Below are 14,713 nucleotides of genomic sequence, written 5' to 3'. Positions count from 1 at the left end.
AGACAACAGTGAAGATAGTGAAGATGGTGACTTTATGGTTGATGAAGATAACCTAATTCCGGATATTGAAGTAGACATGGGGAATTTTCACATGGGTATAGACACAGATGCAGAGTACTTAGGGAGTGAGTATAAGTTTCATGAGGGTAATGATGTTCAAGAGGAAGTAGAGGATATAGAGGTTATTAACAATGATGAATGGGATTCTATGGGTGAAGACTCAGACAATGATAGTAAAAGAAGGGAGATCATCAAACAGTTAGGCAAGGAGAGAGTGTGTTCTCATGGTGAAGTACACAAGGTGGCCTTCCATGTAGGACAAAAATATAAATCAAAAAAAGAACTAAAGGAAAAAAATTGATAGCCATGCACTGGAGACTAGAAGAAATATTTGTTTTACAAAAAATGACAAACATAGGTTGACATCTGTTTGTAAGGGAACTGTGGTAGTTAATGCAAGTGGGGTTGGTGGACCTACCACAAAAAAGGTAAAGGGAAAAGAAGTAATTGAAGAAAAGGCCAAGTGTACTTGGAGACTCCACGCATCTAGGGCAAATGATAATGAGTACTGGTTTGTAAAGACATATAATCGCAATCACATCTGCCTTCAGTCCTGAAAAATCAAAGCTTGCACTGCCACCTTCATTTCGAAACAGATTATGGATCAGATTGAATCAAATCCTGGAGTGCCAATTCGTGCAATTCAAGAGGAGCTACAAAGGAATTATGAGGTTAGTATTTCGGGTGACAAAGTTTTTAGGGCTAAAGCTCTCGCAACAAAAATGGTGGTCGGAGACTATATTAAACAGTATGCAGTTTTAAGAGATTATGTGTTAGAGTTACAAGAAACAAATGTGGATACAACTGTAAAAATTCAAGTGGAGTCTGAGCCTAACTGTAACAACTCAACCAGACAATTCAAAAGGATGTATGTGTGCTTAGGAGCTTTAAAAAAAGGGTTTAAGATTGGGATGAGGGATTTTTTGGGTTTGGATGGTGCAATCATGAAAGGACCATTCCCAGGTCAGATTCTTACAGTTGTTGGGGTTGATTCCAACAATGGAATCTATCCCGTAGCATATGCAATTGTGGAGACTGAGAACACTGATAGCTGGAAATGGTTTTTGGAATGTCTTGGAAATGACTTGGACATGCATGCTAACTCAAACTTCACATTTATCAGTGACAGACAGAAGGTACTTTTATGGTTAGCATATTTTGCTAGACAACTAACTTATACTTATATACTAATTTAGTTATTTCCTTCATGTAAACAGGGTCTCATACCTGCTATTGCACAAATATTTCCTTGTGCTGAACATAGATATTGTCTAAGGCATATCTATGAGAATATGAGAAAAGTATGGAGGACTACGGAGTACAAGGAACATTTGTGGAATTGTGCTAAAGCCACAACCATCCCGGAGTTTGAAACACTGATGAGAGAGTTCATATCCTATGACATGGAAGCGTATGAATGACTTATGAAAATCCCTCCCCATCATTGGGCTAGAAGCCATTTCTCAGGTAATTACTTATTTGTATAATTTTATATATTTTCATTATTTCCCATTGATTTTACTTACCAACATGTACTATATAATAACAGGTAGGGCAATGTCAGATATGTTGTTGAATAATTTGTGTGAAGTTTTCAACAGTAAGCTCGTAAAAGGAAGGGATAAACCAATAATAACCTGTTTGGAGTTCATAAGGGAATATCTTATGAAAAGAGTTTGTAATGTGATGAAGGTGATAAACAAGTGCACAGGTCCACTAACACCTACTGGTGAAAGGTTGTTACAGGCAAACATATCAAGTGCTTCACAATACACTACAAGATGGAATGGAGTGAGTAAGTACCAGGTTAAAGGGGCATGGCATGATCAACATGTTGTGGACATAGGGCAGATGACTTGCAGTTGTAGGAAATGGGAGTTGACAGGCATGCCTTGCAAGCATGCAATTGCAACAATCAATGAAATGGCAGACAATGGTGAGCAAGTAGGAGAACTGTACACCTATGTGCATAAGGTGTATTGGCTAGAAACATGGAAAAGCATGTACTCTTTCACAGTCGACCCTATCAAAGGAAGGAGCATGTGACCTAAGAGTGATTGCCCAACAACCCTTACCCCTCCACCACACCACAAGCAGCCAGGAAGACCAAAAAAGAAAAGGCGGCAGACTGCTGATGAGAAGAGTGTAAGCCAAAGTCAGAAAGAGAACCCACAACAAGGTCAATGTGAAAGTCAGAAGCTAACTAGGAAATTTGTGAGTGTGACATGTAGTAAGTGTAAGAACAAGGGCCATAATGCCAGGACATGCAAGGGTAAAGGGGGGGGGGGGGGGGGGGAATGGAGGTACCAGTCAAGCAAATGAAGTTTGAAGTGTTGCAAGGGTAGGCTACTAGATTTTGTGTTTTATTTGTGGTTGTAATAGTTGGTAATGTTTTAAAACTATAGTTATTAAGTAATATTTATGCCCTTTTGAACTTGGTTATGTAATGGTTATGCACTTTTGAACATGGTTATGCAATAACTATGTAATTTTGGTACTGCTTAATGGTAATGTTTGGTTTTTGTTTTGTTAAAGCAGCTATTGGTAATGTACTTTCTGGTATTCTGTTATGGTTAACATCATAGTCAATATTTAACATTTTCAGCATTGCACCATACACTATTATCATAACCATTTCAACTGAGACAATTTATAACAAAAACTACTGAGACAATTTATAACAAAAACTAACACTTTCATTCAAACAAGTTACCACTGATAACCAAAAACTAACACTTTCAGCTTACAATTTATAACAAAAACTAACACTTCCAGCTTACAAAACACAACATTACAACAATCTTCCAAAAACTACACCCTAACATGTAAGTCCTAATTCCTAAAGTAGATAACCAAAAGAAGCAGAACCCAACTTATAACCAAATACATCTTGAGTTTTGTTGAATCATGTTGCATATTCCCCAAATCCAGCTCATGCCTGTTGATTGTTCTCAACAATCCTGGTATTATAGTTGTCAATTTTGGACACATGAGGGGGGGGGGGGGGTCAACCCACCCAATAAATCCACATTTTGAATCCTATAATTATACAGAAAAGTGGATGGATTATTAAATCAAAATCGTTGACCTAATTTTGCACATTGTTACCTGTTTAGGGCATGCAAAGAAACGACGACCAAGGTTTAAATCTGTCCAGGAGGTTCGCACAACAACATCTCTTCCACAAAAACACAGTTGTTGCACCATTGTGAGTGAACAAAGAAATCGATCAACCAAGAAAGAGTAAGAGAGAAAGATGCGTTGTCTGAATGAAGATGAAAGAGAAGAGAGACGTTGTGGGTTGGGTCTTAAAGGAGTTTTCAAACCACAGGGACCAATAGATGAAAAGACGAAATTACCCTCACATGGAGGGCACGTGCTACACTAAATGGAAGGAAATAGACGGGAGTTAACTCCAGGGACCAAAACCACAAGAAGTTTCATGTTTTGGACCAACCATGCAACTTGAAAATATTTTGGACCTTATCCACAATTTTTGGATAACCATAGGGACGAAAAATGCAATTTTGTCTAAGATTAATTTTGAATTAAATAAATTAAATATTTATTTTATTTATTATTTTTTTGTGTTAGACATGTTGGTCGCTTTTATGATATTTTAATTAGATGATTTTCGTGTTAGTAAAACAAAATACGGCATTTTATCATGCATGTTCGTGTTATATAAAAATTGTTGTATCGTATCGTGTCAGCTAAAAATATGACACAACTGTCTGGTTTTTTCTTAATGACATTTCTATGTTCATCATATTAAGAAATTGTAATTAGATAGAAACAATGTCTTTACATAAAGTTACTTTTTGAAAAGATCAAAATCGGTTCACGAAATAATATAAAAGGCAACCACAAATCGTCAAAAGAGATTTTAATATGTCACAATTGTCGTTTAAAAGTACATGTTCTTACTAAAGGTGAATAATGCTAAAACAATTTAATTAAGATAAGACGGTGTACAATAAAGATGTATGTATTCTTTTATCATCCCATAAAAAAATAATTTTATTTTATTTTTAAAATTATTTTAACATGTTTAGATGAGTGTTTCTTTAATCATCACCGTCATCTATAATTAATGGGAATATTTAATTTATAAATTATGGTTTCCACCGTCACTTCTACTATGTCCAATAAATTTAAAAATATATTTAGTAAAAGGAGTAGATCTAACGGTTTACTAGGTTCTTTTAAGTTTTAAAAGATTAAACAACGGATTCATTCGATGTGTGTGGAGTAACAAAGTCAAAATAAATCATTAAATAAGATGTATAATAAACTATAAACAATATTAGTAACCAATATATATATATATATATATATATATATATATATATATATATATATATATATATATATATATATATATATATATATAAGAATTAAAAATCATAATTTTATGGATAGAGGTTCGGGTCCGGGTTCGGTGGGTCAAAATGGAGCGTAGTTGTTAACGTTTTATTGGGGCGGTTTGTAAAAGGCCCCACCAAGCCCATGTTGAAAAGGTACGACAGCCGACCACTCTCTCCGACGGTGACCTTTCCAAATAATAATACCAATATTTCCAAGGCTACCCCGACAAGGAAAATAAACATTTTAAGTTTGAATTCAATGTCATAACTCTAAAAATCAATTTGATGTAAGCTTAGATTTATTTGACTCGAGTAATACTTGAAATTTTGATTAGTTTGAACTTTGAATAAACTATCAACGTAGTATTTAATAACTTAAACTCGATTTGAAATCTTAAAGTTACCCATTAAAGTTATACTTAATAAAGCAACCATATTCATGCTAGACCCAAAATATTGGTCCAAATAAATGACGTGTATCAAGTTGAGTTATCGTAAAATTGAACTAGATATAGGGTAGGAAAACAAAATATTGGTATTCCTCCGGATATATCACGTATTGTTTCCGATCGCTTTTCGTACTCCCTTATAATGTTTAAGGTTATGGAGAAGTTCAACTTCAGATAATGTGTGGCGAAGCTCAAAATTTTAGGCACAAAAAGAAAGTATATAGATTGTTAAATCCATAAGTGTTCCCAATATGCGGAATATGAGTACATATACACATCTATCTAAAAATTGGATAAAAACAACGAAAAATACGAAATTTGCAAATAGAAAACATTTTCTAGAAAAATAAAATTGCCCAAATAGATCTAGATGAAGCTGCCATATTCAGCTTGGCCACGACCATATATGTGAGTTGTCAACAGATTCATCTACCATACATCTTGGCTAACAAGTGGAATGAGTTATCCCCAAGCATATCCAAACTTGTGTATTTCTTCTTTGTTTCGTTTTGTGCACGTTTTCCATAATATTCCATGTCCAAGATTTTATAGAGGTTTTGGGTTACGACCCCCACATTCCGTCATGTTCTAGATCAGACATGCCTAGTATATGTTAGGAGCAGGATCCTTGAATCATATTCGGGATCCTTAAATATTTCTAAAGTCACAGGATTCTTAAACATATCTCGGGATCATGACTACTACCACTACTACTTCTAACACTTATAACGGTTATATTTTCTTTATTTTTCTCACATGTGCAGAACTAGTCAACACAAGACACATTCTCAATGGAGGGTCATCTCAACCAGACAAAAGACTCGGAATACCAAGTCAAATAACGTTCATATGTTGATTCTGGAGGATCCGAGAATTATCAGACTTCTAGTTACTTACACTAGACTATAAATAACACATGTATCTAGCACACAATTGTAATACATGTTTCTTAGCATCGAGACTTATATTATAATTGTGTTTATTATGAATATAAATTGTGACATATGCTATGATAAATTATGCCTAATTGAGGGTTCTTGGGTAAAAGAATTGAAACTTTAGATATTATAGTTTAGAGGATAGTTTAAGAATAAAAAATGTGTGAAATCTAGCAAAAACAAGGACTCACAAATCGACTAAGGTTTCTTCTATTTAGTGTTGATACAGATGAAGTCATCCATAGATGTAGAAAGTTGAACCACCCGCACATACTCTTCAACGATGGAATTGTACTCTTTTATTATGCATTCTAAAATTTACACATGCAATTTGTTTTCTATATTTGTATTTGTTTATATTAAAATTGTATGATTACTTAATGTATTTCAGGCTAAGTATTTTTTGTTAGGAGAAGATGAAGCGGGGAAACAGTAGCTTCAAGATGCAGCCGATAAGGGACAGTTGTATGCGATATTCGTTTTGGGAATGTTGTTGATGGCCGAAGACAATGAAAAGGAAGCAAGAAGCTCTGATCATGTTGAATAATTCTTACATTAATACAAGAAGAAGTTGGAATCTGAAACAAACCTGTTACAAGGTTTGAAGCCACTTGGTTAGGGGAAGGAGATCAAAGCAGATACAATTCCATGGCTTGCACAAAAGTTGTGTAAAGCATCCTTATGTGAGCAGATATGGAAAAGTTTATATGAATGAATACAATTGGTTGTTTAATTGTGATATTTGTTTGTAGGGTACATGTTTGGTTGAGTTTGCTAAGATGTTTGACATTAGTTTAGAGTAGTTATATGGTGGTTGTTTGATTCACCCAATTAGTGATGCATATTATATATGTATTTTGGTGTAATGTGAATATATACTTGTAATTTGGTGAAATGTTAATATATATTTGTAATTTGGTTTAATATCAGTACATAAATGTATTCTATTTTGGATTTGGTAATTAGAATGTGGATTGTGTATGGTACATAGTAAAGTAGTCATGGTTATGATGGTAACACCCATGGATGCCATATATATCATAGTTGTGATGGTAACACCCATGGATGCCATGTAGGTCATGATAACACCCATAGATGCCATATGTGTCATGGTTGTGATGGTAACATCCATGGATGCCATATATGTCATGGTAAAATTAAATGGTTGTGTTATAATAGTGTTTATATTATGTTAGTAAAATTAAATGGTTGTGTTATAATTATGAACTATGATATATATATGTTATTTTAATCTTTTTCATTTAAATAGCCAAAGTTCCACTTTGACCCATAAAAGGTTATAATGTTTGAATAGTATGTTTTAACAAAACTACCCTTAGTAATCACATATTGGAATGATTTCAAGGTCACTTTGGTCTTTTTGCACTTTATATCGTTTAGGCGCCATGATGTTTCTGATGTCATATCGGCGTTTAAGTTCTTCAACCATTCATAACGTCTCAAATCTTCCTGACAATAAAACTGCAGACGAACACTTAAACCCCCAAATCATCGAAGGGTAATCGTTCTTAAAATCAATTTTCTCCGAGAATAGTGACTCCCGTATTTAGTCCTTGCGACCAAAGCATCATAAAGTAAGTTTTTTTCCATACCCTGTTACACTGTTTTTCACAGTTACACCTAATTTTTAAAAAAAAATTGAAATCAACTACACCAATGTGTATTTTGTAAGTAGAATGTCGAATACCAAAAGTTGTCGTTCATTAGATGATCTTCCAATAGAGATTTTGAGTCGGATTATTGTAATAGTAGGGTCAGAATCTGTGAAAGACATCATCTCTACAAGACTTTGGTAATTCTCAATAAACATCAACTAATGAATGTATATTTGATGAAATACAACTTTATTTATTAGTTATTTCATGTGTATTTAAATTTTTGAAGTTCAAAGAAGATGTATGAAGTGGGGGTGATCCTCAAGTGTTCAGAACAACATCTCTGCATATGATTGAAGGAATGGGTCCCAAATATCTGAATGTTAATTTATTTATACGCACATGTGCATTGCATAATAACATTGAAGCCATGTTTAGACAAGGAATGGTATATGTATCTTCAGTAACTATATGTAATCTATTCCATTTATTAATGTTTAGTGTAATTGATGTTAATGATATTGTTATTCTGTTAATAGAAGGAGTGCTTTTGTAATGAAAATTTTGAAGTCGGAGTGGCTTTGTTAAAAGAGGTAGCAGATGTGGATCATTTTGAGCAATTTATTTTCTTGGAATGATCTACATTTCAAGAGGGCCTCCTCAGTGTGATCAAGGTATGTATGGTTTATATGTACATTAAATTTTGTATATAGTTAATTAATGCATGTTTGTAGTTTGGGGCTAGTATATTAGTTGTGTTGTGTTGTATAATATTTACTGTTGTGTTGAAACGACTACATTGGATTAATTCATAGTTATTTTAATGTGTAGGTTTACAACTACTTGATGCGTATTTTAGTTGGGTAGTTCCGGATAATAGGGAGTACACGGGTGTTGTTGATAGTGCCAAAGAGTTGTTGCGGACTGTTGATGTTGTTCATGTACTTACAACGAATAACATCACATTCCGATGTGAAGAGCCACATCATTCTGTTAAAGGAGCATTTGCGGTAGGCCATGAAGAGGATGAGCATTCACAAAGATACTACATGGTTTGCCATTGGTATGTGGAATTTGGTAGGTTTTGTATATTTCTTAAAAATATAAATGGTTGATAATATTGGTCTTTCAATGTTAGTGTTTATATTGTATTGCATATGTAGTTGTATATAATTTTTTTTTATGTTGTTATTTTCTGGTAAAAGGGCATTTTAGTCATTTTTGGTTGCTATGGTGTTTGAGTAGGTTTAAATATTTTTTGGTAATCAAGTATAGGTAATGGAATTAAAAATAAGTTGGTAATCAAGTCGTTATTAATAAAAATTATCTATATAGAATATATAATATAATTAGCTCTCTATCTATATTTATTATGCATGTTATTTAAATTTATAATTACCCGTGTACTATACGAGTCTTAACCTAGTATTGAATAATATTGACCCAATAATTTGACCTAGTATCCATCTAACACATTGAAATCAGGGTTGTCGAAGGTTCCCTCAGACACTCTTTCTTTGAATATGTGTTCTGCAATTCTCGAACTCAATTAAACCATTCTACAAATATTATAATCCATTATCAAATTATCAACCATTAAAATTAGAAAACTTTGAAGATTGGTTCAACATTCGATCATTAACTTTGTGAAACGAGTTGTTGTTAAGGTACCTTTGCAATATTTATATTCTACATATATATTTACTTCAAATCTCATCTATTAATTCAAATCAATATTAATGAACATATAATATTGTGTTATTTAAATGTATACTTTACAAATTTAACACCATGAACAATACAAATAGAAAGTGGATGTATGAAAGAAAAGACAATCGTAGTTATATATCGCATGTTTTCATACAAGGAGTGAAAAAATTCATAGATTTTGCTACCAATCAACATAGGTTCATAGATGAAGATAGAATCAAATGCCCATGCATCAAATGTCGTAACATACCATATAGAGACACTGATACTGTTAAACATCATTTGTATAAATCAGGTTTTGTTGAGGAATATTGGTTTTGGGATAAACATGGTGAAACATCCATTGATGATGACAATACGTTTTTAGGGGTGGATGATTCAAACAAAAAATTTAATGAAAGTGAATGTTCTTATAGAGAAATGGTCATAGATGCAATGGCTCCTAATTTTAATACTATTAATCCTAAGGAGGAGCCAAATGTATTAGATAAAAAATTCTTTGATATGCTAGCGGCAGCCGATAAAGAATTGTGGTGTTGAAACATAGAAGTGACCCTCTTAAACTTAATCCAAATCTCAGCCTCTCCCTTATCCGCAACCACTCTTTCATCCGCAGTCAAGTACCACAACCGCAGTCATCGTCATCAACACTTAGTCTTAGTCTTTTATCTGTTTTTCTAAATGTACTCTCTTTTATCCAATGTGCCTTGCATGGCAACTTTAAACAGATAGGACATTTGTAATCTTTGAGACTCTATAAAAAGAGTTCTCTCTTTCTAAATGAATACAAGTCTACGCATCTTGAATATCATAGCTCTTGAACTTCATAATTCACTCTCTCATCTCCTTCTTACTCTCAAAATTCTACTAAACATAATTTGTAATATAACAGATCTAAACCTCTCCGTCAGAGCAAGTCAATCTTGACTTAATCACTGAGTTTGATATCACTTACTAACATGGCCTGATTGCATTCCTTGTTAAGAATCAACTTAAGTGTATACTTGATATAATACTTGTTGCCATTTATATTTCCTTATATTTCCGCATCTAACCATCTAACTATCTAACTCTAACTTTTATTATTGTTGAGCTTTATGATCCTTTGAGTTAAACTTTAAATTCCGCAATATAAACTTTTTCTAACATTTGTTCAAGTGTTTTTCTCAAGTTTTCTCTCAACAATTGGTATCAGAGCCAAAGTGGTTGCGTTTTGAAACAAAACTCTGATTTTCAAAAAGCCTTCTATACCACTGAAACTCATTTCTTAAAAACAAAAAAAAGCATTTTCAAAAACAAGGAAATATGGAACAAGCATTATCACTCAATGTTTCCAACAGTGATGGTGGTTCTAACAGAGCTCCACTATTGGTGGCAAACGAATATCATCACTAGTCTCAGAGGATGGAGAGATACTTAAGGAGACTTGGAATAGATGTATGGAGATCTGTAGAAGAAGGGCCACATGTCCCTGTTCTTACACCAGTTCAAATTGACGGAGCCACAACCAGACTAAGAGGAGGTCAACCAGTCTTGAATCGTCCCACCAAAGATGATCTCGACAAAATGGAAAATGACGTTGTTGCTTTTTATGAAATTTCCTGTGGAGTTGCTCCTGACAACTTCGACATTATCATAAACTGCAAATCAACAAAAGAGATCTGGGATGTTCTCAAGAACTTATATAAGGGTACAAAAAAAGCTCAAGATAAGAAGCTCACAACCGCACTCAATGAGTTTAACAATTTCAAAGCTCATGCTGGTGAAAGTTTGGAAGACTCATTCAAAAGGTTCAATTTGATTGTCACTAAGTTATCTAATGTTGGCACGGTTCGAGCAACCATGAGACAAATCTTCAATTTCTCAATGGTCTGGGAAGACACTAGACGACTGCTAAGATGATAGTCCAAGGAGATAGAAAGATCCATTCTTTATCTTTTTACAAGCTCTATGGTGAATTGCAAGCACAAGAATCTACGATACTCAAGGATTGTGCTGACTTCGGAGGACCACTTGCTCTCATAGCACAAGCACCACATACTCAATCTTACTCTCCTCGTATGAAAATCCTCCACAGTCATACGAAGCTGACTCAGAGTATGATGATGATGAAGAATTCCAGAACGCAATTGCTCTTGTTAGCCAACAGTTCAATCGGCTACCACCCTCTTCTTTTCATAAAAATCAGCAGTTCAACAAACCCCCCTTCAACCACAACTTCAATCCTCAAAACAATCATTCCCGTTTCTCTAAAAACACTCACTCACCACCACAACCTCATAACAATCAACCCAAAGAGGCACTAAAGCCCACCAATTCAAATGACTCCGGTACCTCTTCAGAAGATAAAAGTGATATTGTAATCTATCATAAGTGCAACAAGTAGAACCACTTTGCCAAAGACTGCAAAGCTAATGTGGTGAAAGATAGAGCATTCTATCTTAGATTGGCTTAAGAATTGGAGGAAAAGGAGAAAGCAAGGGCATATGTAGCCCATGTGAAAAGGGACCATCAAGTTTGGTCATCCGGAGATGAGGATGAAGACATCATCAACGTCAAGGGAAAAGGCAAGATTTTCATGTTGGCAATTGCGGACAAGGATGAGTCTACAAAGTTGGAAAATAACTACTGCTACATGGAAAAGGATGGGACTCTAAGCATCATCGAACAGGTAAAACTTATGATTCAAACTCTAAATTATAGCATGCATGACTATCAAGTCTTCATAGACGATCTTAATGACACATGTGTTGCCGTCCATACAGACTATAACAAAGCTCTAGATGAGAAGAACATAGCGTCACAAGAGATGTTTCACGTAAGAGGACGACTGGAGGACAAAAGACTTAAAGTAGATATGTGAGAAAAAGACTCAGTGTTAGAGAAAATGCAAGAATGTTGAGTGAAACATAGTTAGAAATAGATTTGAACCAAAGAGATTTAGCTCAGATTGAAATTGTACGTTTAAATCTTTTAATAGAAAATCTCTTTAATTAAAGTGAAGCTATTGAGAACCTTGTAAATAATGGAACCATGGACAACACATACAATTGGGGTTGGTCCAATGGGTACTCTACCGCCAAAGGACTCATCACCCTGATTTAACAAGGACCGTCTCTATGTCCCTCCCGACCGAGAATTCCATTTCCCAGTCAATGACAAAACCTTTCCCGAATACATCAGTGCTCACTTCGGTCTTCATAATCTGAGTAACAATTGTGTCATTGAGGAAATGTTTCCTGAATTTTTGGGTCACTCAAGTGAGCAAAATCCTATCAATGGCACAATCTATCCCAATTCTCAGACTTCATCAGTTGTTGATGAGGAAATCATTGTGGAAGGACCTGAAGATTTTCCAACTCTGCCCTCAGACCGTAGTGTCTCTCACTGTAGTCATGAACAACAGTCTATCCATCTGCCTATCATCAAGTGTCCCATAACAGTCTCAACTCAGACTTACTCTGCGATAGTCCAATCTTCCTTACCACAAACCATAGTCAAGAGCACTATGACCATTCATCCAATTCATCATGAAATACCCATAGAAAACTTTGAAGTGGGTCAATGCTCCCAAAATATTGAATCCTCTAGTTCGGATGAATCAAGTCCTCGTTTTCAAAAAATATCAAAGGTTTCCAGGAAACCACTGCTGAGCATCAATGACTGCAGTTCTCCAAAAACCGAGGCTAAAAAGGCTTTCAAAGAGGAAATTCGATCTCATGGCAAAGACCGAGAAATCTTTTCAAAAAATAAAAAACAGGTCAAAATTCCAAAATCTAAGAGTCCAGAAAAGCTTGTTTTCTCAAATTACTTTTCAAAAAATTCTTCAATCAAGAAAACAAAGAAAAGGGAATGTACAGTTTCTAAAACCCTTTCAAAAACATCTGACACAACCCACAAGAAAGTAAAGTCATTCCGAAGCAATTGTTTTCAAATCTATTCCTCAGATGACCCAAAATGGAAGGGGATTCTACCAACTCCAACACTTTTGAAATCACATAAAAGTTTTATGAAATCACTTTCCAAGAGATCTACACCTTCTCCCACTCCTGCACCACGGTCAGATCTCACTTCTCTCAGACTGGTCACAAGCCTACTTCTTCACCCAGACCGCTGACCAAGCAAAGTGTTAGGGTAAATGACAAAATTCCTACATATCTATGTAGTTGTCAAAAAAGGCTCATCTCATGTCAAATCTCGTTATTTTCAAAAACCTCGTAACTTTTCTAAATCTCACAACACACCAATAACTCACAAATACCCAGGACTAGGCCTAAAACTTGACACGAAACCTGTCGCTGCAACCTCAGCTCATGCATCAATTAGAAAATCATCAGTTACCCCAGGCTCCAAACTCGTTTGGGTACCCAAACTAACCATGTAATTCTCAGGCTATGCACAAGGAGGAACAAGAAGAAGAATGGTTAATCGACAATGCCTGCTCCTTGCACATGACCGGGAGGTTGGAGTACCTTCGGGATTTTAGGCCAATTTGCAATGGCGGAAAAGTCACATTCGGCAACAAAGCGAATGGGATAATCCGAGGTTATGGTGTTCTTACAACTGGGAATTTCTCTATCCAAAGTGTCGCTTATGTGGAAGGTCTTAAACACAATCTCATCAGTGTTGGCCAACTATGTAAGGCAGGCCATCGGGTTGAATTTGATAGCGAATTCTGCTATGTAATGAAAAGTGATATGATAAGAGTATTTGCTTGATCAAATCCAAATCCAAAGGTACTGTGACAACCCGAAATTTCCATTCTGAACAAACCATATCAAGCCAATAGAAGTAGAACAGTTACAATGAAAATTCAGACTTCGGGTATAAGTTTGGCAGTTTTTCAAGATTTACACTTAAGGAAATATCAGGAGAGTGGATGCACTAGGGTTTCATGCAACACTGTTATTCCGATACTCTGTTATATTAGAAATCATTTCGGGAATAAAAATATTTTCTGCCAAAAATATCTCAGGACTATAAATAGAATTCTGAACCAAATTATGTCATTAGTTACATTTCCAACTAGAGAAAAGCCATTTTCTCTCGCACGGATCTTCGGGTTTTTATCCCAAATCATGAGTACACTTCTCTAGTTGTCTTATAATGCTTATAATGTGCTTAATAGCTTAGATTACATAGCAAATCTATGAGATTCGGGAGTTTACCGCCCAAGAACATGCGGAGAGTAAACTCCATTTTAAGGGCCAAAAGTGTCCCAATGACCCTCAAAGCCTTAGAACTCAAACTAGAAGCCTTTATTACATGTTTAGGACACCAAAATCAATTAGAAACAAGGATGAAAGTGAGTTCACGGCCAAGGAGGTTCTTGGGCCGTGAACTCCATGTTTAAGTACCAAAATGCCCTTAAAATCATCCTTAAGCCAAGAGACTAATTTAGGCATGTACCTAAATGAGTTTAGGACTAGCTAACACAATTAGAACACCAAGAGTAAGGTGTTCACGGCCCAAAAGGTTCTAGGGCCGTGAACACCATAAAATGGTGCCAAATGGTGCCATAAACTCTTCTTAAGCCTTGTACAATAGCCTAGTTTAGTTCCTACTTAATTTAG

The 14,713-nt window shown here is 35.1% G+C and overlaps 2 protein-coding genes across 2 annotated transcripts; both read left to right on the top strand.

Moving 5' to 3' along the window:
- The first annotated feature begins 659 nt into the window (after window positions 1-659).
- LOC145059990 (uncharacterized) lies at window positions 660-1,481 on the top strand. Its single transcript, XM_079007735.1, has 2 exons — window positions 660-1,196; window positions 1,278-1,481. Exons 1-2 carry the CDS (start codon window positions 660-662, stop codon window positions 1,479-1,481), a joined length of 741 nt encoding a protein of 246 aa, XP_078863861.1.
- A 3-nt stretch (window positions 1,482-1,484) lies between these two features.
- On the top strand, window positions 1,485-2,106 carry LOC145059988 (uncharacterized). The gene is made up of 2 exons (XM_079007734.1): window positions 1,485-1,527; window positions 1,610-2,106. The coding sequence occupies exons 1-2, from the start codon at window positions 1,485-1,487 to the stop codon at window positions 2,104-2,106; spliced, it is 540 nt and encodes a 179-aa protein (XP_078863860.1).
- Window positions 2,107-14,713: the final 12,607 nt, after the last annotated feature.

This window comes from Lactuca serriola, chromosome 6 (genome assembly GCF_051521515.1).
Source record: "Lactuca serriola cultivar US96UC23 chromosome 6, Lser_US96UC23_V15, whole genome shotgun sequence".
Lineage (NCBI taxonomy): Eukaryota > Viridiplantae > Streptophyta > Magnoliopsida > Asterales > Asteraceae > Lactuca > Lactuca serriola.
This window is presented reverse-complemented; position numbering and strand designations above follow the sequence as displayed.